The sequence below is a fragment of the Podarcis vaucheri genome (assembly GCF_965113315.1).
Source record: "Podarcis vaucheri genome assembly, chromosome: 2".
Classification (NCBI taxonomy): Eukaryota; Metazoa; Chordata; class Lepidosauria; order Squamata; family Lacertidae; genus Podarcis; species Podarcis vaucheri.
In genome coordinates, this window is record NC_138760.1 from 89,358,471 (window position 1) to 89,383,017 (window position 24,547).

Here is a 24,547-nt window from a genome sequence, read left to right on the forward strand (position 1 = left end):
GGGTGAAACTGGGCAGAAAGGGGAGAGAGGTGAAGCCGGCGAGAGAGGCAGGGATGGCGCTCCAGTAAGTATTGGTGATGGACCACTGTTGGAAATGGTGGCAGGGGGAACATAGTTCTGAAATCGCAGTTGCCACTGCTGCTGCTTCTAATAATAAACAACACCCTGCTTTGGGGAGCAGTGGGGACATATTCCACGCCCACCTCCATTTGATGCTGTATTGCGCTGTGGCTGCAGAGATGGTATTTGATGCCTTGTTGGCCTTCTGTTTTCTCTCAATGACCTTGAATTTTATTTTGCTCTAGGGCCTTCCAGGAGAAAGAGGCCTTCCTGGCCCAGAAGGGAAAGCAGTAAGTAAAAGTGGGGGGAGGAAGCCTCAGTATTGGGGTGGGAAATGTGTGCGATTTGGGGAGTAGGACAGAAGGCGGGAAAGAGAGAGCAAAGAGAAAGATTCAGAGCTCAAATTTTTGGAGGAAAGGTGGAGGGTGGGCTTATTGAAATCCACAAGTCATATTCCCCAGCTCCAGCCTAAGCTTTCTCTCCATAGCCTTCTAAAAACAGTTGCTAAACCAGCATTCTAGGAACAAAAGTCTTGTTTCAAGGCCTTCCATCTGCCACACATAAATCTGTATAGTACAGGGTGGCCTAAAAGTTTACACTTGAGTCAGTGAAATTCATCACAACATATGGGTACACATAACTAACACACAACAAAGTGGCAGTTAAATTTCAGGCTGGCAGTTGGAAAGTATAGTGGAGTCAGATAAAAGGATTATTTTTCTTTACTGATACTGTGAATGATGACAGCGAACTTGAGTCAAGAACAAAGAAAGTGGATTCTAAAGCAGTATACCTATTTTTGGGACACCCTGGCAGAGAGACAACTTTTTTTATATATTACATTAATTATATTATATTATATTATATTATATTATATTATATTATATTATATTATATTATATTATATTATATTATATTATATTATATTATATTATATTATATTACTATTCAACTTGTTATTTCTTTTCATAAGCTATACAATTACAAACAGAAGCACACACTGTTAGTTTCTGAATGCTTTGTGTTTGAGGTTTGTTTCATATTCTGCATATTTTGCAGAACTTGTCCATCTGAATATGTTATTCCAGAGGTTGTCTGTGTAGCTGGTGGTTTTATCTGACCAGATTGTTGGTTACTACAAGCTATGAAGCTGCAGTAGCAGCCTTGTTCCACAAAGTCATCCATTGTAGAAGTACTTCATGCTACCTCTTCTCCACTTTCTTAGCATCTGTGCTAGCGTCATAGTCCAGACATAATTGTACCAGATCTCTAAAGAGATTTTTCCAACATTTATAAGTTGCTCTTATTTTCCCCTTTACATATTGATAATAGTAGTGTCTGCTAGGCTGGGCACTTGTGATGCTCCTCACTCTGACCCATGGAGTCTGGGTAGAATCCCTGAGGCACTAGGAGCCCTGAGCGGTGATGGGCAGGGGGTGACCCTTCTGCTTGTGGGGCAGACAGTGCTTTACCAGCAGCAGAAAGCCAGGGTGAGATTCAAGGAGAAGAGATATCGTGGGGATAGAGGATTCTCTTCATAATACATTTTCCTTTCACACCTGGTTGGAATCCATCTCTGTGTTGCTGTGCGCCTCCTTCCTTCCCCACAGTAATAACGTGCTTTGCCTTCTGTGTTGAGTGTTCTACGCTGATGTAACGAACCATTTCTAGGACACTCCCCACCCCATCCTGTTGTCTTGAGAACACAGTGGGTTTTTGCAGGAATCCACCTTCCATCGATGCTGTCCCGTGCAGGCCATCATCCTACTGAAGAGGACTCAACTGAAGGAGCTTCCTATTCTCCAAAACCTGCAGTGAGGGTTGTTCAACAGTTCAGCCCGGTTCTTCTGCTGAGTGGAGCAGCCCTGCTCCATAAGAATGTTCAGAAGCATTCAAGCATCCAGACAAATGACTGGAAGCTTCCGCACACTGTCTGTGATGTCATGTCCTCACTTTCTTAAGGCCTAAGGAGCCCCAGTGGAATGGTCTGTGTGGTGTTCACATAGGCCATAGCCTTAAATCTGCCTCAGTAGAGCTCCTTTGTGCAGGGGAGCTCCCTTTTGGGACAGAACTCAGCACTTCAGACAGCCAAGAGGAAACAGGATAGCAGCCTCAAATCTCCCGCCCCCCCCCAAAAAAAAATTACAGTCGTACCTTGGAACCCAAACGCCTTGCAATTTGAACGTTTTGGCTCCTGAACGCCACAAACCTGGAAGTGAGTGTTCCAGTTTGCGAACGTTCTTTGGAACCCAAAAGTCTGGCACCCCTTTTGATTGGCTGCAGGAGCCTTGGTCCCCAAATGCTTTTGAAGTCGAACGGACTTCCGGAACGGATTCTGTTTGACTTCCAAGGTACCGCTGTATGTTTCCAGGACACTCAGAGGACAGCCTGTCCCCTTTGTTGGAGTGCTTTATGTTGCTGGTTCATGTGTGTCTGTTTTCTGTGTCATTCCCTCCCATCCAGGGCCTGCAGGGTGTTAGAGGGCCCTCCGGCCCAGCTGTAAGTAACCTTTCTTGGTAGGCCTCAGCTGACCTGATTCATTGGCTGTGGTTGGCTTCCTCCGCTTGTTCGCTGTTTCTCTCTTCTCTCTCTGTCTGTCTGTCTCTAGTGTGGTAGGAGCAGCTCTGCCTTGGCATTGTGTTGTGAGATAAGGCAAGGGCCAAGCAAGGCTTGCTTGAGGGATTGCTCTGGGTCTTGCTAACTCTCTGGATATTTGAATTGGATCTTTGCAGGGCTTGCCAGGCTTCCCCGGAGTTCTGGGCAGACCGGTAGGTGCTCCCTTTGCTTCTCCCACCTGCTTGCTGTATTTCACTTGCCCCTCTCCTTCCATTTAGCTATATGCCTCTTGCTAACAGTTGTCTATGGAGTGTTTTTCTCTTCACATTGCACTATAAGCTTTGTAGGGGAGAAGGGCAGAGCAGGGGGAAGTCATTGGCAGAGCGGTCAAAGCAGAGGCCTGGATCCAGAAGGAATGAAGCCACTTTAACCTCTCTCTGTACCTGTTGAATGAGGGTTCAAGATAATGAAGCTTGCAGTCAATATTTGTAAACCATTGTGGATTGTGTTAGAGTAAATGCACGAGGGAGAGTCCACAGCTCTAATAGCAATTAAACCATGAGGTCACTGGGTGATTGTAGACCAGGAGTGGCTAACCATGTTTTTTTGGCCTGAGGACCATATTCACCCTTAGCCAACCCTCTAGCATCTGCATATCAGTGGTGGGTGTGGCCACTCAAAGGACTCACAGCTCTTCTCAGGTGACCCATGCATATCAGCTGAGGAAGGAGGGTTATCACTCACTCCCTGCTCATCAAATGATTCATCTGGTGACAAGTGAAGGAGTCATTTGCTTCTGCATCCAGGTGCTGAGCTGTGTTGACTTTATTTGTCATCCCTTCCCCCCCTTTTTTGCTGCCACTACTAAAATAAGTGGGACCTTACAGGTGGCATCAAAAGTGCTTGGAGGGTCAGGTCAGACCCCTAGGCAGGGGCTAAAGATCTCTGCAGTAGACCAAACGACCATCTCTCTGCCTCAGGCTTTCCTCCCTCACCCCAATAATTTAGAGGTTGTTTTTCCTGTCCCTGTGAACCATTTGAGACATGTGATGTGTACAAATAAATTTATTTTGTGAACTGGAGGTGTGCAAGTATACAAGTATGCTTCACAGGAACTTACGCAGTCATTGCAGCACCCAAAAAAGTACAGGTGTGGTTTGTGGAGAATCACTGGGAAAGGTACTGTGTCCTGCCAGTTCACACAATCCTTTCCCTAAGTGTCTGTGAGCATGCAGAGGCCTGATAGTAATTGCATTCTGGAAATTTAGTGGTGAAAATGTCTGTGAACTGTCCCAAAGTGGAGAGCTCTCCAGGAAGAGAGGCAGAGACGTTTCAGTACTCTGGTTTCAGTGCTCCATTTCCAGTACTGAATATGTTTCTTCATTCATTTCAGGGTAACCAGGGAGATACTGGACCACCAGGCCCTCCTGTAAGTAAAACTGGCTTTTTTCCATGAGATGTTATTGCATCCTAAAATCCTCTTAGCCAACCATGCATAGAAAAATAAGGGTCCCCAGTGTTTGGGGTAAGGATATGTAGTGTGTGCAGTCTGGATTGTTCCATTATCTAGTAGGCTAAGTTCTGACAGGAGACAGCACCTCCGGCTTGATCAGAGACAGAATATGATGTATTGCACAAGAGATTTCTGGCAATAGTTGCTTCCTTCCTTCTGTATCAACCTTGTTGTGCTTTGGTTACTGAAAATAATTGCCTTTTTTCTTTTCAGGGTCCTATTGGCCCTCCGGGCGCTCAAGGTCCACCTGGAATAAAGGTATGTATCTGATTTGATCACCAAGAAGCCAAAGAATGATAGGGCTTTTAGAACTACTTTCTACCCCAGTGTTTCCCAAACGTTTTTGGGCAACGGCACACCTGTTTACTGAAAAAAAATCTCGCGGCACACCACCATTAAAGCCCCGCCCCGTGACGTCAGCGCGCAGCGTCACGCCGGGAGGGACGCACAAAAGTGAAAGTTTTTTCCCTCGGCAGCTCCTCTCAGCTGCGCTCAATCCGCCTCGGAGCGCAGGAGCGATGCCTCTCTCTGGCTCTCCCTCCGCGCAGGCTGAGGGAGGGAGGGAGGGGCGCGTGTGACCCGTCTCTGCTGGGAGACCAAACCCAGCGAGGCAGAGTCGCGCGGAGGCGCCCAGGCAGCGCTGCCGGCTGTGAGGAGGAGCGCCAGGCAGCAGCAGGAGGCGCGGCCTCTCCTCGCCGCCGCCGCCCCGCCTCTCGCCGCCCGACTCGCCCGCCTCCCTCCAGGTATCTCGCGGCACACCAGCCGATGTCTCACGGCACACTCGTGTGCCGCGGAACACCGGTTGGGAAACACTGTTCTACCCAAACCAGTGACAGCTGGAGGCTTACACTCCCAGCCTTCACCATGGCCTGTGGGGAACACCACAAACACATCTCTGAATTCCCATGGAGAACTCTGTTTTCTAAAAAGAAAATGGCATTGGAACCCTATTATGCCAGGTGGTTAGTCCACACTCTTCTTTGCAGAAAATGAAGCAATTAAAACTTACGTATCTGACAGACACAGGTTCATAATAGTGAGTTGTTGCGTTTTATTCTTCCTGTTTACAGGGCGAAGCAGGAGAGCCTGGCTCCAGCATCCGAGTAAGTACCTCTAGCCTTCCCTTCCCTCCCTAGCCCAGATTTCCTGCTGGTTCCTAGTCTCCTAGCCTAATAGCTGTCATTTCAGAGCCTTCGCCCATTGCCAAAGTGGTTCTCTTGAGTTTTACCTTTCCTTTCTGACTGTTGATATCTCATTGTTTCTTGAAAAGCCCGGTTAGTTGGGAATTCAGTACCATCGGTCTGGCTGAGTGTAAGTTTGATCAGAGGTTTCTCATCTCTTCATTGCAGGGTTTACCGGGTCTCCAGGGGAATGTTGGACTCCCAGGATCAGTAGGACCACCGGGACCTGCAGTACGTGACCAATATGTTTCCCTAGCTTCAGAGCTATTGGAGAATTAGGTTGGGAAGTTCTTGTCTCCTCCTTCATGTTTATTGATGCTTTCTTGTTTGTGTTTATTTTCAGGGTCAACAGGGCCCTCCAGGGTTGCCAGGACAAGTGGTAAGCTTGCTTTGCACCTTATGCCAACAGACTCCTCCACACGCCATGCCACTTTACGCAACCGATGGTCATTCTTCAATGATTCAGGCTTTGGTGCCTGCTTGAGTTGAACCCCCATTGGTACATTTCGGGCCTAATGCCCTTGTGTTTGTCTTTTTGACAAAGAGCAGCTTCACTAACCAATTCTCCTCTTCCTGTGTGGTGGGATTCATTCTCGTTGCCCACTTATCCGAACACACCCAATATGCAACGGGTTCCCTGGCCACCATGCCCTCCGAGCAAATCTGTTTCTCCAAAACAATATGGAATGATTTTGTTGCAAAATATATTGCCTCTGTTGTCCCCCGTGTACAGACAAGTGCAGGCACTAATTCCAGCTGTTTTCTCTCCATGTCTTAGGGTGAGCCTGGGAAGCTAGGTGTGCCAGGAAGGGATGGAGTGCCAGGGAAAGACGGGGAACCTGGACTGCCTGGGAAAATGGTATGGCCTGCAGTGTGAGGTTGTAAGCTTCCTATCTAAACTGTGATTCTTTTCAAGACTGGGCAAGACACCAAGACTCAACTTACATGATCTCTTCTTGCCTGTGCAACCAAGGTTTGGTTACAGAAAATGAACTTGATGCATCAACTTTGCATTCTTAATACCTCTGGGGCATCATATGCAGACCAAAAAAAAATCTTCTAAGCCACCTAACTCTATCGTTTTGTATGAAGCATGAGGATTAAGCTTGCAGGTTAGAGAGCAGTAAAGTATTTCCTGTAATGGTTCAGATCACATTTTTTGATAGGGTCACGTTAGCCATTTTTGAAGCTGAATTCAAGACATAGGGCAGTGGTTTGAAAATGAATTACAGTAGTCATACTTTATGATCAAAGAGGCCACCTTTTATGTGAAGTCCTCCTCTTCAAAGAAGCAACTGCTCCCAAGTATTTGAGAGTCGCTAGCTGCAATCCTGATTGCACAGCCCAGGGGAGTAAGAAACATTTAACACAATGGGACTTGCTTCCAAGTAAATATGCACAGAATTGCATTGTCATTGTGGGGCAAGGGAGCCTACCTAAAGTCTTACATGTTATTAACTGCTTTTCAGGGTGTTCCAGGACCAGCAGGACCTGCCGGACCCAAAGGAGAACCCGGGGATGCTGGGCTCCCAGGACAAGTGAGTAACAATCTCCTTTTCTTCCTGGAGCATATGCTTTCTCTTTCTCTCATTTGTTCAACTAAATATTTTTGTTCTAGTAAATACTGGCTGAATTTTCCAAACATACATTGTTTCTAATGGTTATTTGTTTAAAATATTTTTTCCACTGCACTTGGAAGCACTCAAGGTAACTTGCAAACTAAAAAAAAATAAAATACAATTATATTTTTTTTACAATGAACATTGTCTCTGTTTTGTTTTGTTTTATTTTATTTAATGAAATTCAATATACCGTTCAATTCTTGTAAAACCTCAAAGCGGCTTACAAAACAGCAAGAACGTTAAATTAAATTTACCAATAAAGGTAATTGTCTCACTTTGCTTTTAAGCATCCATCTCTCTTTCTCCCTGACTGTCTATAGAGTGTTGTGGGGCCTCCTGGAGCAAAAGGCGAGAAGGTAAGCTAAAAACAAGAAAACAGTACAGAGAACAAGGTGAGGGGCACCAATTTGGGGGTCACCTCTGATGCCAAAATGTATTGGGCCCGCCTAGTACAGTGTACTGAACAACAGTATGATGCATTCTGGTGGCACAAGTTGACAGAAATACAGCAGACCTGAGTCCTTTGGCAGCTCAGTGAGGATTGTAGAAGCAGTTTTAGGATTATGACTCGAAATCTGCTTGCCGTACAAATATTACCCCTTGAAAAGCGGTGGTGTCTGCAGTGGGTGCAGAGCAGTGCTAATTTATTTATTTTACATTTTCTTACACTTATAGCTAACCGTACTTCTGTCATGCAATCCAAGGTCATGTTTGTCTGGTTTGCAAGTGGTGGCCCATCCAGCCACTGAGCCAGACCTACGGAGCTTCCACATAGTGGTGACCTCATAGAGCTTTCAAACTGTGTCATGGATGCCATAGCTTGTCAGGACTGTGCTGCCTGTTCACTAGCGCTGTGAGCTATGGCTCTTCCTTTTCAAAGAGAGTGGCTTTGCTCCTGACATGTTTTCCAGCAAGACTGAAAAAGGAGCATACTCTCTTTGTGTTCCATAGTCTTCATGGAATCTAAAGTGGGAAATAAATTCAGTCAGATAAAACAAATGGGCCTGGCACGTATTTTCTGGAAGTGTAGGGAGAAGAGAATACCAACTTTTGAGGGTGGGGTGGGAAGGTTGACTGGATTTGAAGGGAAGCTTCAGCAGTACTGGTAATCTACATTATCTGTTTTAGGGTTCACCAGGTGACTTTGATGGGGAAATTTTTGGAAAACCGGTGCGTTGGCCTTTCTTATTACCTTTTTTTCCCATTTCTGGTTCTCAGACTCTTGTTTCCCAAGCCAGGTATCAATGCTGATCTTTCTACTTTACAGGGTCCCAAAGGTGATCGAGGCATTCCAGGCCCTCGAGGAGAAAAGGTGAGAAACAGATTTCCAGGAAGGAGCCTTGGTGCGCTGTGTCTGTGTCTGTCTGAGTCCCTGTCTGTCTGTCTGTCTGTCTCTCTCTCTCTCTGGAAGCTGAGGACTTCATGGAAGCCCTTGAGGCCTTGGCTCATTTTCAGTGTAGATACCTCTAGATAACCTTCCTTTCTCCTTGCTAGGGTGAACCTGGGAATCAAGGAGATCCTGGAGATCCTGGAGAAGATGTACGTACTATGTAAAATGAAATGCTTGATCAAGCTACCACTGGCAAGGAGGTACCCCTGTCCAATGAATGTGACTTGGGTGTTGGAAGAGTAACCATGCATCATCTGATTTCCAAAATGGGGTGCCTGTTTCCCTAGGGAGGCAACCTCCTAGGGTGAACGATTGAACGAGTGTGTGTGTGTGTGTGTGTGTGTGTGTGTGTGTGACTAGAGGGACAATAGGCTATGTAGAAACATAGCTGCCTGATACCCATGAAGCAACACAATCCTAGATGAAAATATCTTAACAAAAAATATCTTAAAATCTGTAATTTAAATCCATTATTTGCTAACATCTTCCTGCCTATCCTCAGAGGATATGATGGCCATCTCTTTTATAGTGCCTTTTTTGTATTTGAAATGTGTCGCCACATTCTTTTCTCTCCTGCCACCTTAGCATCACTCTTAGCAATGTATCTAACACCTTTTGCTATTTTTCTGTTTTTGGATTTTGATAGGGAGCCAAAGGATCATCTGGGATCAAGGGAGAAAAGGTATACAGTGGTTCTCATGTGTTTTATTGAAGCTTCTGTTGGTTAAAGTCCAAATGTTTATTAAATCTTTTAGGTGTGCTTTTATTGTCCATGTGCAATATTCGTAGATGTTCCTAATTCTACATTGTCCCAAGTATCTGTTAGTGGCCAGGAACTCAGTAGCAGTCAAAGTGGTGCTCATAAATGGGGACTGAGGGCATCCATGTTATATTTCATCTGAACTATCCTGTTCTTGTCCAGTTTGCAGCCCACAGAGGAAGCTTACCCAGTCCAGTCCAGTCCAGTCCCCACTGAGCCTGCTGAGTTAGGGAAGTTGTTGTCTCAACCAGAGCCCAGAGTCATCTTGGGGCTTAAGAACAGTGGGACAACCTTCTCTTCTAGTGGTTCCATACCCTTGGAAGAGCTGTGAGCAGCCTTTAAAAGGCCTGTAGCTATTCTGCAGTCGCATGGCTCTGTGTGGTTGGGGAACAGGTGAAGCTGCAGGTGACTCAACCTCAGACACTGGAGATGATAGGAGAACCACATCCTCATCCCAGGACAGTGTAGAAGTAAGTGCTGAGGGATCCCATTCAAGGGGGACAGCCAATACACCATCTAAATCCTCCTGAGATTGACACTGGGACCCCAAGGTAGGGACCATGACATCACCTTGCTTCTCAGTCAGTGAGCCACCTGCAAATGAACTAAATTATGCCATATTTTCTATGTGAGCTAACCACCCACCATTAGTGCTCTCAGTGCAGTCTATTGGGACATAAGCAACCAGAACTTAATATTTATTCATTATCTAGGCACACAATTGCTTTTTCTTTCATTTGCATCATTCAGGGTTCACTTGGGATCGGCCAACAGGGACCTCCTGGGCAAACTGGACCTCCGGGATTAAAGGTAATCCCTTTCCTGTTAATTCTGTGACCCCATGGTATGCAGCTTTTCGGAAATGTTCATGTCCCCCCCCCCCCATTTTGCTCCTTTACACAGCTTTAGCCTCAGGATGCATAAGCCTCTTCAAACTATTTCAGCACTGCCTTTGGTGGACAGCTCCTGCTGAAGAAACTGCTATTCTTCTTAGGGTTTGCAAATCAGAACCAGGAAAAAGTAACATCAGAGTACTATATCTTAGAATACAGAACCAAATACAGAGGAATGTTAATGTTCCATAGCTGAGATTGTAAACTTGGAAATTGCTTCATTCAGTACTATACTCTAAGACTGGGTTTCTGTTCCTTTTGAGTTTTAGCCAGATAAAAAATATATTTCAAAGGCACATCATCTATTCAGTTCTATTGTCTAGGTGTATTAGAAAGGTTAGAATAATAATTATAAAACTATGAGTGCAAGTCTCATACTTCTTTTATGGATTTGTAGTGAAAATGGTTGTCAGATGTTTGGGATGGGGGAAGAAGGGGGTGTGGCCATGAGGATTACCTATTTCTGGATCTGACATAATGTCATGCGGTTTCTTTTCAGGGAGACCCTGGCTTGCCTGGACCCCCAGGACCTCCAGGTTCACCAGGCGCAGCTGGGATTCCAGGCCAGCCAGGTCTGAGAGGAGAAAACGGACCAGCTGGCCTTCCAGGACCTCCAGGAGAGAGGGTAAGGGAGGTCACCGCCACCACCCTTCAAACTCCAGTGCTCTTCCTTCCTTTGTTGTCAAGATAAATTAATGGTAGTCTTTAGGAGCCACAAGGAGCTTCAGGTGTGCAGCTGTTCCATGAATGAACATTATTCTTTTATCGGACGCTTTGATAGGTGCCCCAGGATTGGCATGTGATTCTGAAGTTGTCCATAGCAATGAACATTGTCCTAGTTTATTTGGGCTTCCTTGTAGCCTTTGAGCAACCCAGCCCGGTTCTAAACGAAGAGGGACATCATGTGGTTCTAGATTTGGGTTCACTGAAAAGGATGGATCGTTTCTAGCTCAGCTTAATAAAAGCTTTTGCAGTGACATCTGTTTTCCTTACCAGGGTCAGACTGGCTTTCCTGGAAGGGAGGGCACCACAGGACCTCCAGGTCCACCTGGACCACAAGGACCAGCGGTATGTACAGCATTTTGAATGTGGGTGTATGGTGAGGATTGCATAGACAGACAGACAGACAGACAGACAGATAGATAGATGCATTCTAGCTGGATCCTATCCCATGTGCCACAGTGTTACTTGTGTGTATTCCTGTGTGGACGCTGCAATATTAACCTGGTTCCCCCCCCCTTTCCCCATCACTTTTTTATTATAGGGTACACAAGGCATTCCAGGAGTGAAAGGTGACAAGGTAAGCCCTGGTTTTGCCCACTAGCCTCCAGAAGATCTGAAAAAAAGATGGCGATCCACACATGGCCCCACCTGCTTAATTTGTACAGTGTGCTGTTGCTCAGGGCTGCTGGTCCTTATGAATCTTATAGAATTTGGTAGAATCTGGCAACTGGTTAAAAAATCTAAAAAATATATATCAGTTTTTAGTGTAAGAAAGGCAGGTTTTAGCCCCTATAGTCTCAGATCAGATAGTCTCAGTTTAAGATCTTGCAGGAAGTTTGTTTCTGCCCAATATCACACTATATAAACCAAAAAAAAAAGAAGAACCAATGAACTGCTGCACTTATGAGACTTCGTTTTTTGCATTATTCAGAGAATTGGTTGTTGTTTTTTAAAAAAATACCTTTAATACCTTGTTACTTAAGTTATATCAAGCCTATTTTTTCCTTGGAAATATTCTGACAAAGTTTGAGGATCTTTAAATAGATGCAAAGCTTTGCTGAGTTTCTGGCTCCTTAAATTTTTTGAGAAAAGGTTGCACATCAACAGGATGGATTTTCATTTTCCTCATTTTTTAATTTTAATTTTTTTTAGGGGGCCATAGGTATTGGGCAGCCAGGCGCTAGAGGCGAGCGAGGAGATCCAGGACCCCGGGTATGTATCTTGATTCTGCTTCTCAGACTTAGACCAAGACTTGTGGGGTGGAATCAGCTCACCTCAATATATAGGTGTGGCAGTCTAACTGTATCAGACAAGCAGTAAACAGAGACAGAGCAGTTGGCTATGTGGGATTTTGCTCTGTTTGAAGGAAAAGTCTGTAGCATCTTTTTAGTTTCTGGTTTCCATGAGGAGGAGGAACAGGTATTCATGGCCATCAGATAACAAAAACAAAAATTTTGTCTTTCTGTAGAATAAACCTTTAGAAACCCAAGCACAACCCATACTTCGATATTTTCTGAAGATCTCCTTAACTCAGGGGTTGCCAGTTTGGCAACCTCCATATGTTGCTTGACTACAAGTCCCATCATCCCTGAACACTGGCCATCTTGACTGGGTCTGATGGGAGTTGGTTTCCAACAACCTCTGGAGGATGTCATGCTGGCTGCCCCTGCCTTCGCTTAACTTGGATGCAGCATCTTCAGGATTCATCTGCTTGCTGAATGTTGTGATAGGTTCTCGCGTTAGGTTCAGTCTACAGCTACAACCGCAACCTCTTCCCCACCCTGTGTTCTTTCCTTTCATCTGCTTCAATGCCCTTCTCTTCTTTTTTTTCTCAGGGTGAAGATGGTCGCCCAGGGATGGAAGGAGATCGTGGGCCTGCTGTAAATATCTTGACTCCCCTTCATTCTTTCTTTGCTTCCTCAAACCTGAGCATAAGTGTTGGTTGTCATTCTGAAATGACCTCCCTTCTGTTTTGTCTTTAGGGGCCTCCAGGAAACAGAGGGGAGAGAGGTGACAAAGTAAGTAAAGTCTTCTTTGTGGGCTGGGGTGGGGAATTGTAAGAGGGAAATGAATGAGGTAAAGGCTGCCTTTGTGCCCTTCCTTCCTGCTGATCACTGAAATAGCAATATTTTTAGGAATAAAACTCTGGATCAAGACCACTGAAGGAAGACTAAATCAGATTATTTGTCTCCTAGTGTTACCCACTGGTGTAATCACTCTTGGGCTTACGAGCAAAGGGAAACTTATATTGCAGAGACTGAGAGTCAACCTCTAAGTGACTTGAGACAATGAAAACAGCTGGCTTTTTTTAGCTTATTCTGTAAATTTTTATTTTACAAAATGACTAAAACAATAAGCTAAACAACACACCCATAACAAAAGTCGTACTATAAAATTCACAAAGCGCTACAGCACTCATAATCCACAAAACAATATTAACAACATGAACAAACTAGCAACCAAAAACAAACGAAGCACTCTCCACCCCCAGGACTCATAATCTTCCAGTCAGTTCATCAAAAGACACCTGCGCATAATGTCCGTGGTGGCAACATGGTTCAGAAGGTTCCTAGGGCTGGAAGGTGGGGCCAGGCAGGTGGAAAAGCCATTGCCTGATGGCCAGCACAAAGTCTCGCTGCCTTCAATATTATAAATATTTGAAATTATATTGACAATTCCCCAAATATGTTTGCAGTTGGCCTAGTCTGAGTAGAAAATAACCTGAGTGAGACTGGAATCTTGAGAATGATGAATTAAACAGACTTATTTTCACCTTTACTTTCTTCTCTCCTAGGGAGATGTTGGGCTCATGGGGCTGAAGGGAGATAAGGTGAGAGCTCCATCCATGGCAGGATTGTGATGATTGAACGCAACCTTGTGGGATTCCAAGCCCAAACCCTTCAAAGCAAGGAAGGAAGAAAACACATCCCTGCTGGCAGAGCTGCTTCTGCAAACACCATGTTTCTGCCTGATGCACATTAGTCTGGCCTTAGGAAAGACGAGATCAGGGCATTCACTGACGAGCTTCCATCCACATACCTGCAGTAGCTCTGCTTATAGAGAGTCAGGTGGTGTCTGTATGGGGAAGGCTGTAGCTGAGAGGTAGAGCACATTCTTTGCATGCAAAAGGTAACAGGTGCAAGCCCCAGCATCACCAGGTAGGGCTGAGAAAGAAACTCCTGCCTAAAAGAGACCCACTGCCTGTCATTATAGACCATACTGAACTGGACACAGCAATGTTCTGACACACAATAAGGCAGCTTCCAATATTGGTATAGTTAGCGGTATGTGGCGTTACCCCTAAACTTTTTTTTCCTGACCTTGCAATTGCTCTAATCATTCTGTAGGTGTGAGGTAAGCTGGTGCTGTCTCCTTGGATTTGGCCATGCTGTTACGAAAAGCTTCCGTTGATGCTGTCTGGACCAAAATTTGAATTTGCCCAGGAGAAAGTGATTTTTGCTCACATGGCCCACAGGAATGGGGGATGCAGGCATATGATCTGATTGGCAATTGCTTTCTCTCAATTGCAGGGTGACACTGCCGTTGTGGAGGGCCCACCAGGTGCTCGGGGGAACAAAGGGGAGCCAGTAAGTGTCTTGGCTTTATATTTAAAAAAAACCTCTACCATGTGGGGGCGGGGGGGGGGGACATGTGGCACTGAAGTCTGCATCCCTAGTCCTTTCAACTAGTTTTCTTTCCTTGTACCTGTTGATGTTTCACCCAATATCATATCATATACCATTTGTTCTCATCCGACTGCACTGCTGGTTATTTACTGATAATCCCTCTTTCCCATCCTTTTCTAGGGAGACCGTGGCCTAAAAGGGATGGAAGGTGACAAAGGTGACAAAGGAGACCAAGGCATCTCTGGAGAGAAGGTACCAGAGCAAATCCCTGGGTACCTGCATACATGACTTACATTGGGTTGGGGTTGTATACCTGTGTCTGAAGGCAATGAGCAGATATGGGGCCATATTTTACACAGATCATAAAGTTGCCAACTCAGAACAAGTGGTAGGGGGGGTTTTTTTGGGGGGGTGCTGCAAAACACTACTAGGACATTGGCAAGGCAGGCTAAAAGTAGATTCAAATTCTGAATTCTCACTGGTGTACAATAAGGCTACCAAAAGATATAATAATGGTACAATCACTTAAAATTAACCATAACTTCAGAAATCTTAAAGTGCTCGCTGAAATAAAAATGTCTTCACCAAGTTCCAACAGGGAGGAAGCTTGTCTGATCTTGGTTAGGAAGAAGTTGAACACATGACTCCTAAACTCTGGCTTTGGCCTATAGTAATTTTGGAAAGTGATTTTTGTCCCTTCAGCACCAGGATGGGACAACCAACTTCTTTTCTCTGTTGCCCATATTTTTCATTAACATTCACTTTTATAACCTATAGGGAGCAAGAGGTGAGCAGGGAGAGAAGGGGTCAGCAGGATTCCCAGGAGCACGTGGTCCTGGTGGGCAGAAGGTAAGAGGTTATCTCATAGTTCACTGATTACTGTTGTCCTATACGACTTCAGGAATGACACCGTTTGACTGGTGGGGATGTCGGGCGTGAAGAACGCTTTTTCATTTAGGGTGGGTTTAGGAGACACCTGCTTTCTTAAAGACTACTGCAGAAATGACTAAAAATATCGGATGGCCGTACTCAAAGGTTGCAATCTAAAGTATTAGTAATATGGCTGGTTGACAGCAGCTAGGATATCAACGTGATCTCGTCTTCTTTTCAAGTATCATTGCAGGTGCTTTGAAACTTCTGCTAGCAAGAAGGCTGTCATTCTGGAGTGGCTTGTGCATGTTAGAAAGTTCAAAGATGTCAGCAGAATGATGCCCCTTTGTAGTCTTCCTTGTTTTTAGAGACTCTCATTGAGGCCAGCAAAAGTTTTAATTTAGATTTTGAAGCTGAAATGGCCACCTCCCAGCCTTTGATCTTTGTTGTACGCATATCTGTGTGCAGGTGTCTTCTTTAGCATACCTGCCCACTTGACTTCTCACCTTTGTATGAAGCATTTCCATATTGTGTATTTGCACAGGGAGAAGTTGGTGCATCGGGAGAACCAGGAGAGCCGGTGAGGACTTGTCCTTTGCTGCTCTTTCTGCTCTGTCTTACGCAGATCACAGCCTGAGATTCACAGTGACTTGCCTTCCTCTTTATCCCTCCAGGGCCAACCCGGGAAGGATGGCATCCCAGGCACCAGAGGGGAGAAAGGAGACATGGGTCCTTTTGGGATGCGAGGTCCAAAGGTGTGGCATGGTGTGATTTGCTTTCTTTTGTGTTTCTCCCTGTGATCCCAAGAGATAGTTTCCAGACAAGGAAGTACTATGTGAGCCCTGTCACAAAACAGAGTGGAGCTGAACCTCTCCGGCAAAGCTATTTTAATATACTTGGGAACTATCAAAGGGGAGGTTCAGATTTTGTGGTGGTTGTGGGGTGTGTTGTTGCTTCTTATAGCCCGAGACTGCTTGCATTATCAAGAAAAGGTTTCTTCATCTTGTAATCCATTATTGCATGTAAAAGGTGCCTCTGTAGCTCATCAGCAAAGGGTGTGAAGATCCTTGGATTATACTGGCAGAATACATCCCCTGCTGGGCTGGCGCAGTGGGTAAAAACCTTGGATTGGATGTGGGAGATCCATGTTCAAATCATTCCTCAATCATGCAGCTTATTGGGAAATTCTGTATTATTCAGCCTGGTCCATTTCACCAGATGGTTATCATGCTATTGTCACCAGTGGGCTTGCTGTTGCTTTGTCTGGGCAGGGGTCAGGAGATGTATTCTAAAATCCTAATAATTTTTTGTAAAGAATGGCAATGAACTGTGTAAACTGAACAGTACTATAAAAATAGCTTAAGACTCATTTGTGGTGTTCTATTTCTCTTCTACCTGTTGTAGGGGGACCGAGGGATGAAAGGAGCCTGTGGCCAGGATGGAGATAAGGGGGAGAAAGTAAGTGCCAAAGTTTCTCTTGGTCCCCCCCCCCTTTTGCATTATGACACATTGGGTGGTACTTAAATAAATAAAAATGCCAGTGTAAGGATTAGCACTAGTGCAAGGGGATTCCACCCCCCTCTCTAAAGCATTAGAAGTTTTCAAAACATTGCTTTGGGCAGACACAGAATCTGTATGTGTAACTGCACAGAAACTCCAATCAGCTGAGCAATGGGGGGGGGGGAGGTTGCAGCACAGGGATAGCAACCACTGCTGCATCAGGATCACTAGGTATTCAAGTCTTTATTTTTTTAAAGAAGATATTTATTAAAATTTTCAAGATATTACAAAATGAAAAAAGAAAAAAGAAAAATACAAAATAAAAACACAGTTAAAAACAACTCAATCTTTCCATTACTTATTTTTCATTAGCTTGTTTCCCAGACCTCCTCGCGCCTCCCTTTTTTGTATTCCAGTTCAGTTTGTTAGTTCAGCAAATCCTTCCCCTCTTTATTTATCCTAATCTTTAATCTTAAAATATTGTGACATAAAATTTTTACCTATTAGTAATCCATTTTTCATATTCCCTTATACTATTACAGCTAAAAACCACTTAATTTCTATCCAACATCATTCTAACATTCATTAATTTTACAATATTTCTGTAAATAGTCTTTAAACTTTTTCCAATCTTCTTCCACCGACTCTTCTCCCTGGTCTCGGATTCTGCCAGTCATTTCCGCCAATTCCATATAGTCCATCACCTTCATCTGCCATTCTTCCAGAGTGGGTAAATCTTGTGTCTTCCAATACTTTGCAATAAGTATTCTTGCTGCTGTTGTGGCGTACATAAAAAAAGTTCTATCCTTCTTTAACACCAATTGGCCGACTATGCCCAGGAGAAAGGCCTCTGGTTTCTTCAGGAAGGTATATTTAAATACCTTTTTCATTTCATTATAAATCATCTCCCAGAAAGCCTTAATCCTTGGGCACGTCCACCAAAGGTGAAAGAATGTACCTTCAGTTTCTTTACATTTCCAACATTTATTGTCGGGCAAGTGATAAATTTTTGCAAGCTTGACTGGGGTCATGTACCACCTGTATATCATTTTCATAATATTCTCTCTTAAGGCATTACATGCCATGAACTTCATACCTGTGGTCCATAACTGTTCCCAGTCAGCCATCATAATGTTATGTCCAACATCTTGTGCCCATTTAATCATAGCAGATTTCACAGTTTCATCCTGAGTATTCCATTTCAACAGCAAGTTATACATCCTTGACAAAATCTTAGTTTTGGGATCCAACAGTTCTGTTTCCAATTTTGATTTTTCCACCTGGAATCCATTTTTTTTGTCCAAATTGTATGCCTCCATTAATAATGAAGCCAGTCTCACACTTTGTTTTTTAATTTTTCAAAACTCTGCAATTTCAATTTGTCTCCCTCTTGTTCCAAAATTTCCCAATATTTCGGCCATTTGGCCTCCATATTGAGCTTTTTCTGAGCCTTCGCTTCCATCGGTGACAACCACCTTGGGGTTTTATTTTCAAATAAATCCTTATATCTTATCCAGACATTAAACAATGCTTTCCTGACAATGTGATTTTTGAATGCTTTATGTGCTTCGACCTTGTCATACCATAAATATGCATGCCATCCAAATACATTGTTATAACCTTCTAAGTCCAAGATGTCTGTGTTTTCAAGAAGCAGCCATTCTTTCAACCAGCAAAAGGCTGCTGATTCATAATAAAGTTTAAGGTCTGGCAGGGCAAATCCGCCTCTTTCCTTTGCATCCGTTAATATTTTAAATTTTATTCTAGGCTTCTTGCCCTGCCAGACAAATCTAGAGATATCTCTCTGCCACTTCTTGAAACAGTCCATTTTGTCCAAAATTTGCAATGTTTGAAACAAAAATAACATTCTAGGCAATACATTCATTTTTAGGTATTCAAATCTTTAGCCTCCCCTTTCTCCAGCAATCCTGATGCAGCTGAGATCATTCTGCATACATGTGTAACTTGTGGCTGTGTGTGAGAAATGTGTGACAGCGCAGCAGCAGGAGAGGGTGTGTGTGTGGGTGGGTGGGTGGGTGGGTGTGATTGTGCTTATGTCCCTGCCCACCACTGGGCCTGCCCACCACTTCTTGTTGCCCTTGAGGGCCAAAAGGTTGCTCACCTCTGTCCAAGAGAGCAACCGCTCTTCCTATGAAGAGTGTGTGAGCTCACTGCCATGCTAGCACCCAGCATTTCCCTCTCTTGTGTCCTTTCTCACTGTTGGACCCTCCATCTCTTCTAGGGAGAGCCAGGCCTGCCAGGCCGAATGGGACTTGCCGGAAGGAAGGGTGACCCTGTAAGTGTTCCCAGCGCATGCCAGTGAAGCAGTGTGTGGCAAGATATGTGTTTAGAGAGGTCAGCCTACCTTCTGCTTTCTTTTCCTAGGGTGAGGTGGGCCTGCCTGGAACCCCAGGAATCCCCGGGAAAGAAGGCCTCATTGGACCCAAGGTATGGACTAGAGAACATTTATGTGGACTCAGTTAATTGGGCTGGAGGATGGCCAGTAATATGAAGCTGCATCCCAGCAAGATGGAAGTACCAAGGATGGGAACCAGGCAGAGGGCCTTCTCGGTAGTGGCACCTACCCTGTGGAACGCCCTCCCACCAGATGTCAAAAAGAACTACCAGACTTTTAGAAGATACCTGAAGGCAGCCCTGTTTAGGGAAGCTTTTAATGTTTGATGCATTACTGTATTTTAATATTTTGTTGAAAGCCGCCCAGAGTGGCTGGGGAAGCCCAGCCAGATGGGCGGGGTATAAATAATAAATTATTATTATTATTATTATTATTATTATTAGGTGTTCTTGAGTCTGTTTTTTCTTTTGTGTGTGTGTGGGGAGGGTGATCTTTATGAAATGCTTACTCTTACAGACACATCTAAAAAGTCCACTTAAGTTATATACTTGATCAATATGTTGTGTTTTGTTATTAGGGTGACAGAGGATTTGATGGCCAACAGGGGTCCAAAGGAGACCAAGGAGAAAAGGGGGACAGGGTATGTTGTTATTTCCCTGGAAGGTGGTGAGGTTTCTGGTTTCATCAGGATCAAAGGTAGTCTCAGACTGCTGAAGAATTAGAGAGCATCCCTGCATGTCCCTTTTCTATGCTCTGGCACACAATGTGATGCCTTCGGACATGTGCTTCATCTTCTGTGCATCTGCTGGGCAACTTTGAGGATGACGCTTGTGAAACCTCGTTAATTGCTAAGCAAAGCTGCTTCCGTCAAAAATTGCAAGGTCCTTTGAGTAAAAAGTGTGGCGTGTGAAACGGGAATCAGATTGTCTACATATAACTATGGTAGACGTATTTCATTCATGACGAAGGCAAAAGAATTATTAATTAAGAAGGAATGGTATTGGCATCAAATGAAAATGAACAGTGGGCCAGTATACTACAACATGTAGTAGGCACCTGATAAATGCTTCCCATCTGATAGCAAGAACACTCTTGTTAAGGGCTGTAAGCAGCTGTGATAACACTGGAATCCTCCTATCGGTAAAGTGCGTTTTGTTTTTGAAGGCAGGGAGAAAATCTTCTTACCATTTGAACTATTTTAGTCCATGTCGGCATTGCATAATATTGGCCTTATGCAGAAGCAAGGGGCAATCAGTTTTGTTTGCAGGTTAGGGATACCATGTTCCTATTCTTATCCTCTGTTCCTTATTTCATAGGGTGCTCCAGGCATTATTGGCTCTCCAGGACCCAGGGGCAGTGATGGACCCCCAGGGCCCCCTGGTCCCCCTGGCAGCATTGGCCCAAAAGGCCCAGAAGGGATTCAAGGGCAGAAGGTAAGGGCCCATAATTTCCACACCACTTTCCTGAAAGCCAAATGTCTGTGCTTTTTTTTTTTAAAAAAAAGTTTGATTTGTTGTGCTAGGGCTTTGATCTGCTTCATTTGTGCAAATCTAAATCTCTGGTTTTGCGCTTGAATCCCTCCCACAAAATAGTGATGATCTGGAGGCCCCGTGTCCCCCCAAACCTGCTGTCTCTTCTTCTTTTTAAAGGCCCACACAACTTCTGACGGCTGGAGAGGCAATGCAAGAAGTGCTAAAAAATAAAGCGAAATAAAGCAATTCTCTTGGTGTGTTTGATTTCCCCATTTTAGGGTGAGAGAGGGCCACCAGGAGAGTCCGTTGTAGGAGCCCGTGGAGTCCCGGGTCTGTCAGGAGAAAGAGGGGAGCAGGTTTGTAAATATGTCTGTATGTCCCTTTGGAGAAGGCTAGCTGGCAGGTTGCTTCATTTACTTTGAAATAAAGTAAGGGTGAAGGAATTCCATCAGTTCTGGTTTGGTATTATTTAGATTTACCCAAGGTGCACAGGCCACTCTGCAGAGAATTTGAGCTATTGAGCTAGGTTGTCCAGGGGCCTGTAGGATTGTGGAACTGGTAAGTCCTTTCTACACAAAATGCATATACACTCACTCCAAATTTCACTGGAGATTTCATCTGGCTGGGCTTTAAAATCTGCCACCAAAATCTCTCTCTGTGTGTGTGCTTTTAATCCAAAACCCTAGAACAGAAACCTCATCACACCTCAAGTCTTCTGGAAATGTGAGAAAACTCAGTTTGACAGGAAGCTCATTTCAGCCTCTCACAGTGCTGCACCTTTATATATATATATGCTACACGTCTTCACGAAACCTAGGTTTTAATTTGGAGTGGCAGCTTGTAAGTGCTTTAATAGATAAAAGAACACATAAAGAAATATTTCAGGATCAGTAGTTACTTTGGTCACACTAGTATCTCCAAGCCAATAAAATGGAACCGATAGGCTCCAGACAACAGTAGCAACAATGCCCAACTGATGGAGCCCCAGTGTAGAAGTTTCCCAGGGATCATGAGGAAGGCTGGGGAAGGAGTCACACACTGAGCAGGCCAAGACTGGACAGGGTCAGGCAAAGGAGCAAGTTCTGTAGAGGAGTTGAGAACCATAGGTGGAAGGAGTTTGTGGTGGGTACATTAGCTGTAGCTGCAAAGAGGATACAGGAAAGAAAAAATATATTAGGCACAGCGGGGAGGAAAGGGAAGGGAGCGAGGGAATCTCTGGCTATCAGCCAGATGCATTTTCTTCCTCTCCAGGCTGTATTCTCAGCAGTACAGATCTTGAACTAGCTGGCAGACTGGATCCTCACTTCCCACACCTTTATATGGCATATTGGCAGGGAGGGGCACTCTTCCAGAAACTAAGTTTCTTAGCATTATAATGTATTGTCTTCTCTCATTAACTTGCTGAATTCCTTTGTTTTTTGTTGACAGGGAAGTCCAGGGCTTGATGGCCTCCGAGGAGAGAAGGGAGATTCTGGAATGACGGTGAGGAGAGAGACCTAAGTTCTCTGGCATGACATTCTGAATAAAAACTCTAGGATAGGACAGCCATTTCAATATTGCTAGCCCTATAGTAGCCAAGGGTGGTCAATGCAGTCAAGTTTCTTTCTTTAGCAGGAAGTCAAGTTCAGTCAAACTCTTGGTCCTGATTTCCTTTAAACTAAGGTTACCAGACGTCCCCGTTTCCCAGGGACAGTCCCCGGATTTACAAATCAGTCCCCTGACAAAATCCTATCATTCCTACTGAAGTTGAAAAATGTCCCCAGATTCATTGAAAAAAATCTGGTAACCTTACTTTAAACTTGCTCCCTCCTGCTTCATCCATTTTGACTCTGCTCTTGCACTGGAATGTCTTTAGGCGACAAAAGTTTGCGCTCTTACCATTTCCTGTGTATATATCACATTTCTACATCAGCCATTGGAGACTCATGCAGGGGTAATAGAACTCATCATGCTCTGCACTGTCTCCTCTGCAGGAAGAAGAGATCCGTCTGTTTGTCAGGCAGGAGATGAGTCAGCACTGTGGTAAGGCTCCACCCGCCACTAGCCTTTGACCACCTGCACCTCCATCCTGCTGTTTTCTCCCTTGGCTCTTCCGCCTTATTCTGTCTTTCTGAGTGCCCTTCTCCTCCTAGTTTCACAGGTACCCTAACTGGGCCTGAAACATACTTGTTCCATGGTGATAGGTACCCATGTATTTCTCAGGCTGTACCTTCAGGAGAGTTCTGTCTGAGCCAAACTACCCAGATCTGGGACTGGATTTTCGGCTGGTGCCTTCTTTTTTAAATTGAACTGCAGTTGGGGGTAGGTGGGAGATGCAGCAGGCATGAGGGTTGTGAGGTGTTCAACTCTTCCCTCAAGTGCTGTTGTCTCAATCAAAATCCACCTCCAGGATTTTGTTTTTTTTTTTTGCGGGGGAAGAAGTTGCACAGGGGAAAAGGCAGGTTAAACTCTGCTTCCTGACCCTTGCTGCTGCGCCAAATAAATTGACAGCCCCTCACCCCATGGCTATGTTTCGGTTGGTTTCAAATCTTCCACACAGCATGTAGTTTGGCCTTCAGTGCCTGACAGCTGAGACCCAAAACTGGGTGCCTGGATGAATTAATCACCTGTTTCTCATTTCAGCTTGTGGAGGCCAGTTCTCCCCTCCTGATCGACGTGAGTATATTTGTTTCTGATGGATCGGCTTCCTCTTTGGCGTAATCAAAATCCCAGCCAGCAGGAGCGGCTGGCATGGTGGGACGGTGCCAAGGACCTGCCCTCTCCACAACTGCGTTGCTGCCTTGTACCAGAATGGGGTGGGGCAGAACGGCAGCAAGTTTGGGTGTCTTGGTGCACCAGCGGCAGCATCTGATTGGCTCTGCGCTGACCTTGCTGCTGCCTAGCCCTGCCCCAACACCTTCCAGGGAAGCAGCAGCAGTGCTGCTGTCAGGAGGGCAGCTCCTCAGCACCACCCCAGCATGCCAGCTGCTCCGGCCAGTCAGCGGTAAAGAGCAGCGTCCTGTACCTCATGGATACACCAGTATGGTTTGTGCTTCCAGGTATGCAGCAGGCCTCATTAGCTCACTACATCCTTCGTAATGGGCACTGTTTTTATCACCCCATTCGTGTTTTTAATCAATTTATTAATTGGCGCTAGAATTCTTTTCCAGCTATATTTTGTAAATATCAAAGTATTAGTGACCTGTAATGTGAGTGTTTCATAGCACTATCATATTCATTTTTGAGGGGAACAATACAGGACAGAACTTTCCAATCGCCTCCATTTTAGCAAGCTGTTCAATGGCAGCATCCAGAAATGGGTGATAGTGTTATAGTGCTGAGTTTGATGCTTGAATGGGAACTTAGTGAAATGAGCAGCAAAGCTTTGGGAAAACCTAGCACGAATTATCTTCCTCTTTGATCTCAAGGGAGAATGGTGTGTGCTGGGAGAGGAAGCAGAGGAATACAAGCGGAGGAGGAATTTTGGAGGGGCGGTGGGAGACCATGAGGATCTCAACATCACAGGGAGTCTCAGTAGCATGCATATAAAAAGCATCCCCAGAAGTGCCAGCATCAGGGGTGGGAGGCTCTGAAGCAGGGCAACACCCCTCAGTCACCTGTGCTCAGAATTGGATTCCCAGAGGTGCTGGGAGGACTCGAGGGATTTCTCAGGGCTCCCACTTGCCTTTAAGTTTGTGCATGGAATTCACCTCCTCCTAATATGTCACAGATAAATGCTGCATACCTGGGAGCAGCCAGTGCTGTTCTTATTCGTCTCCCTGGCGTATACTTTCTGCTGTTTTGCTAGTAGAAGCTTTCCATGTGTTGTTGTGTAGTGCTGAAACGTTGGTCCACCCAAATGTGCCAGGGCTCAAGGGCACAGTCCCGCTTCCAGCATGCAAAACCGGGACACAATTCAGCCGTCCAGACTCTGGTCTGCTTTGCAGAAGGGTCCTCTGCCACTACAGGAGGAAATGCCTGGCTGAATTGGAAATGCCATTGGATTGGGCTGCTGGCTACATTTGGCCCATCATGCAAACCTTGTC

General features: G+C 44.9%; 1 protein-coding gene across 6 annotated transcripts in view; it reads left to right on the forward strand.

Moving 5' to 3' along the window:
• The window catches only part of COL7A1 (collagen type VII alpha 1 chain), a 121,549-nt gene that overhangs the window by 91,017 nt on the left and 5,985 nt on the right, over nucleotides 1–24,547 (forward strand). For 5 of the 6 annotated variants that reach the window (XM_082209112.1, XM_082209111.1, XM_082209110.1 and 2 more), the window contains 37 exons: nucleotides 2–64; nucleotides 306–350; nucleotides 2,524–2,559; nucleotides 4,010–4,045; nucleotides 4,343–4,387; nucleotides 5,200–5,232; nucleotides 5,479–5,541; nucleotides 5,654–5,689; nucleotides 6,089–6,169; nucleotides 6,780–6,848; nucleotides 7,253–7,288; nucleotides 8,061–8,102; nucleotides 8,200–8,244; nucleotides 8,427–8,471; nucleotides 8,969–9,004; nucleotides 9,833–9,892; nucleotides 10,475–10,600; nucleotides 10,972–11,043; nucleotides 11,240–11,275; nucleotides 11,851–11,910; nucleotides 12,534–12,578; nucleotides 12,681–12,716; nucleotides 13,493–13,528; nucleotides 14,229–14,285; nucleotides 14,505–14,576; nucleotides 15,102–15,173; nucleotides 15,739–15,774; nucleotides 15,869–15,949; nucleotides 16,599–16,652; nucleotides 18,937–18,990; nucleotides 19,080–19,142; nucleotides 19,628–19,690; nucleotides 20,367–20,483; nucleotides 20,801–20,878; nucleotides 21,951–22,004; nucleotides 22,496–22,544; nucleotides 23,145–23,177. In XM_082209112.1, the coding sequence (XP_082065238.1) occupies nucleotides 2–64; nucleotides 306–350; nucleotides 2,524–2,559; nucleotides 4,010–4,045; nucleotides 4,343–4,387; nucleotides 5,200–5,232; nucleotides 5,479–5,541; nucleotides 5,654–5,689; nucleotides 6,089–6,169; nucleotides 6,780–6,848; nucleotides 7,253–7,288; nucleotides 8,061–8,102; nucleotides 8,200–8,244; nucleotides 8,427–8,471; nucleotides 8,969–9,004; nucleotides 9,833–9,892; nucleotides 10,475–10,600; nucleotides 10,972–11,043; nucleotides 11,240–11,275; nucleotides 11,851–11,910; nucleotides 12,534–12,578; nucleotides 12,681–12,716; nucleotides 13,493–13,528; nucleotides 14,229–14,285; nucleotides 14,505–14,576; nucleotides 15,102–15,173; nucleotides 15,739–15,774; nucleotides 15,869–15,949; nucleotides 16,599–16,652; nucleotides 18,937–18,990; nucleotides 19,080–19,142; nucleotides 19,628–19,690; nucleotides 20,367–20,483; nucleotides 20,801–20,878; nucleotides 21,951–22,004; nucleotides 22,496–22,544; nucleotides 23,145–23,177 (2,065 nt within the window). Of the gene's footprint in view, nucleotide 1; nucleotides 65–305; nucleotides 351–2,523; nucleotides 2,560–2,792; nucleotides 2,829–4,009; nucleotides 4,046–4,342; nucleotides 4,388–5,199; nucleotides 5,233–5,478; nucleotides 5,542–5,653; nucleotides 5,690–6,088; nucleotides 6,170–6,779; nucleotides 6,849–7,252; nucleotides 7,289–8,060; nucleotides 8,103–8,199; nucleotides 8,245–8,426; nucleotides 8,472–8,968; nucleotides 9,005–9,832; nucleotides 9,893–10,474; nucleotides 10,601–10,971; nucleotides 11,044–11,239; nucleotides 11,276–11,850; nucleotides 11,911–12,533; nucleotides 12,579–12,680; nucleotides 12,717–13,492; nucleotides 13,529–14,228; nucleotides 14,286–14,504; nucleotides 14,577–15,101; nucleotides 15,174–15,738; nucleotides 15,775–15,868; nucleotides 15,950–16,598; nucleotides 16,653–18,936; nucleotides 18,991–19,079; nucleotides 19,143–19,627; nucleotides 19,691–20,366; nucleotides 20,484–20,800; nucleotides 20,879–21,950; nucleotides 22,005–22,495; nucleotides 22,545–23,144; nucleotides 23,178–24,547 lie in introns of all 6 variants that reach the window. The other variant, XM_082209109.1, reaches the window with a different exon arrangement.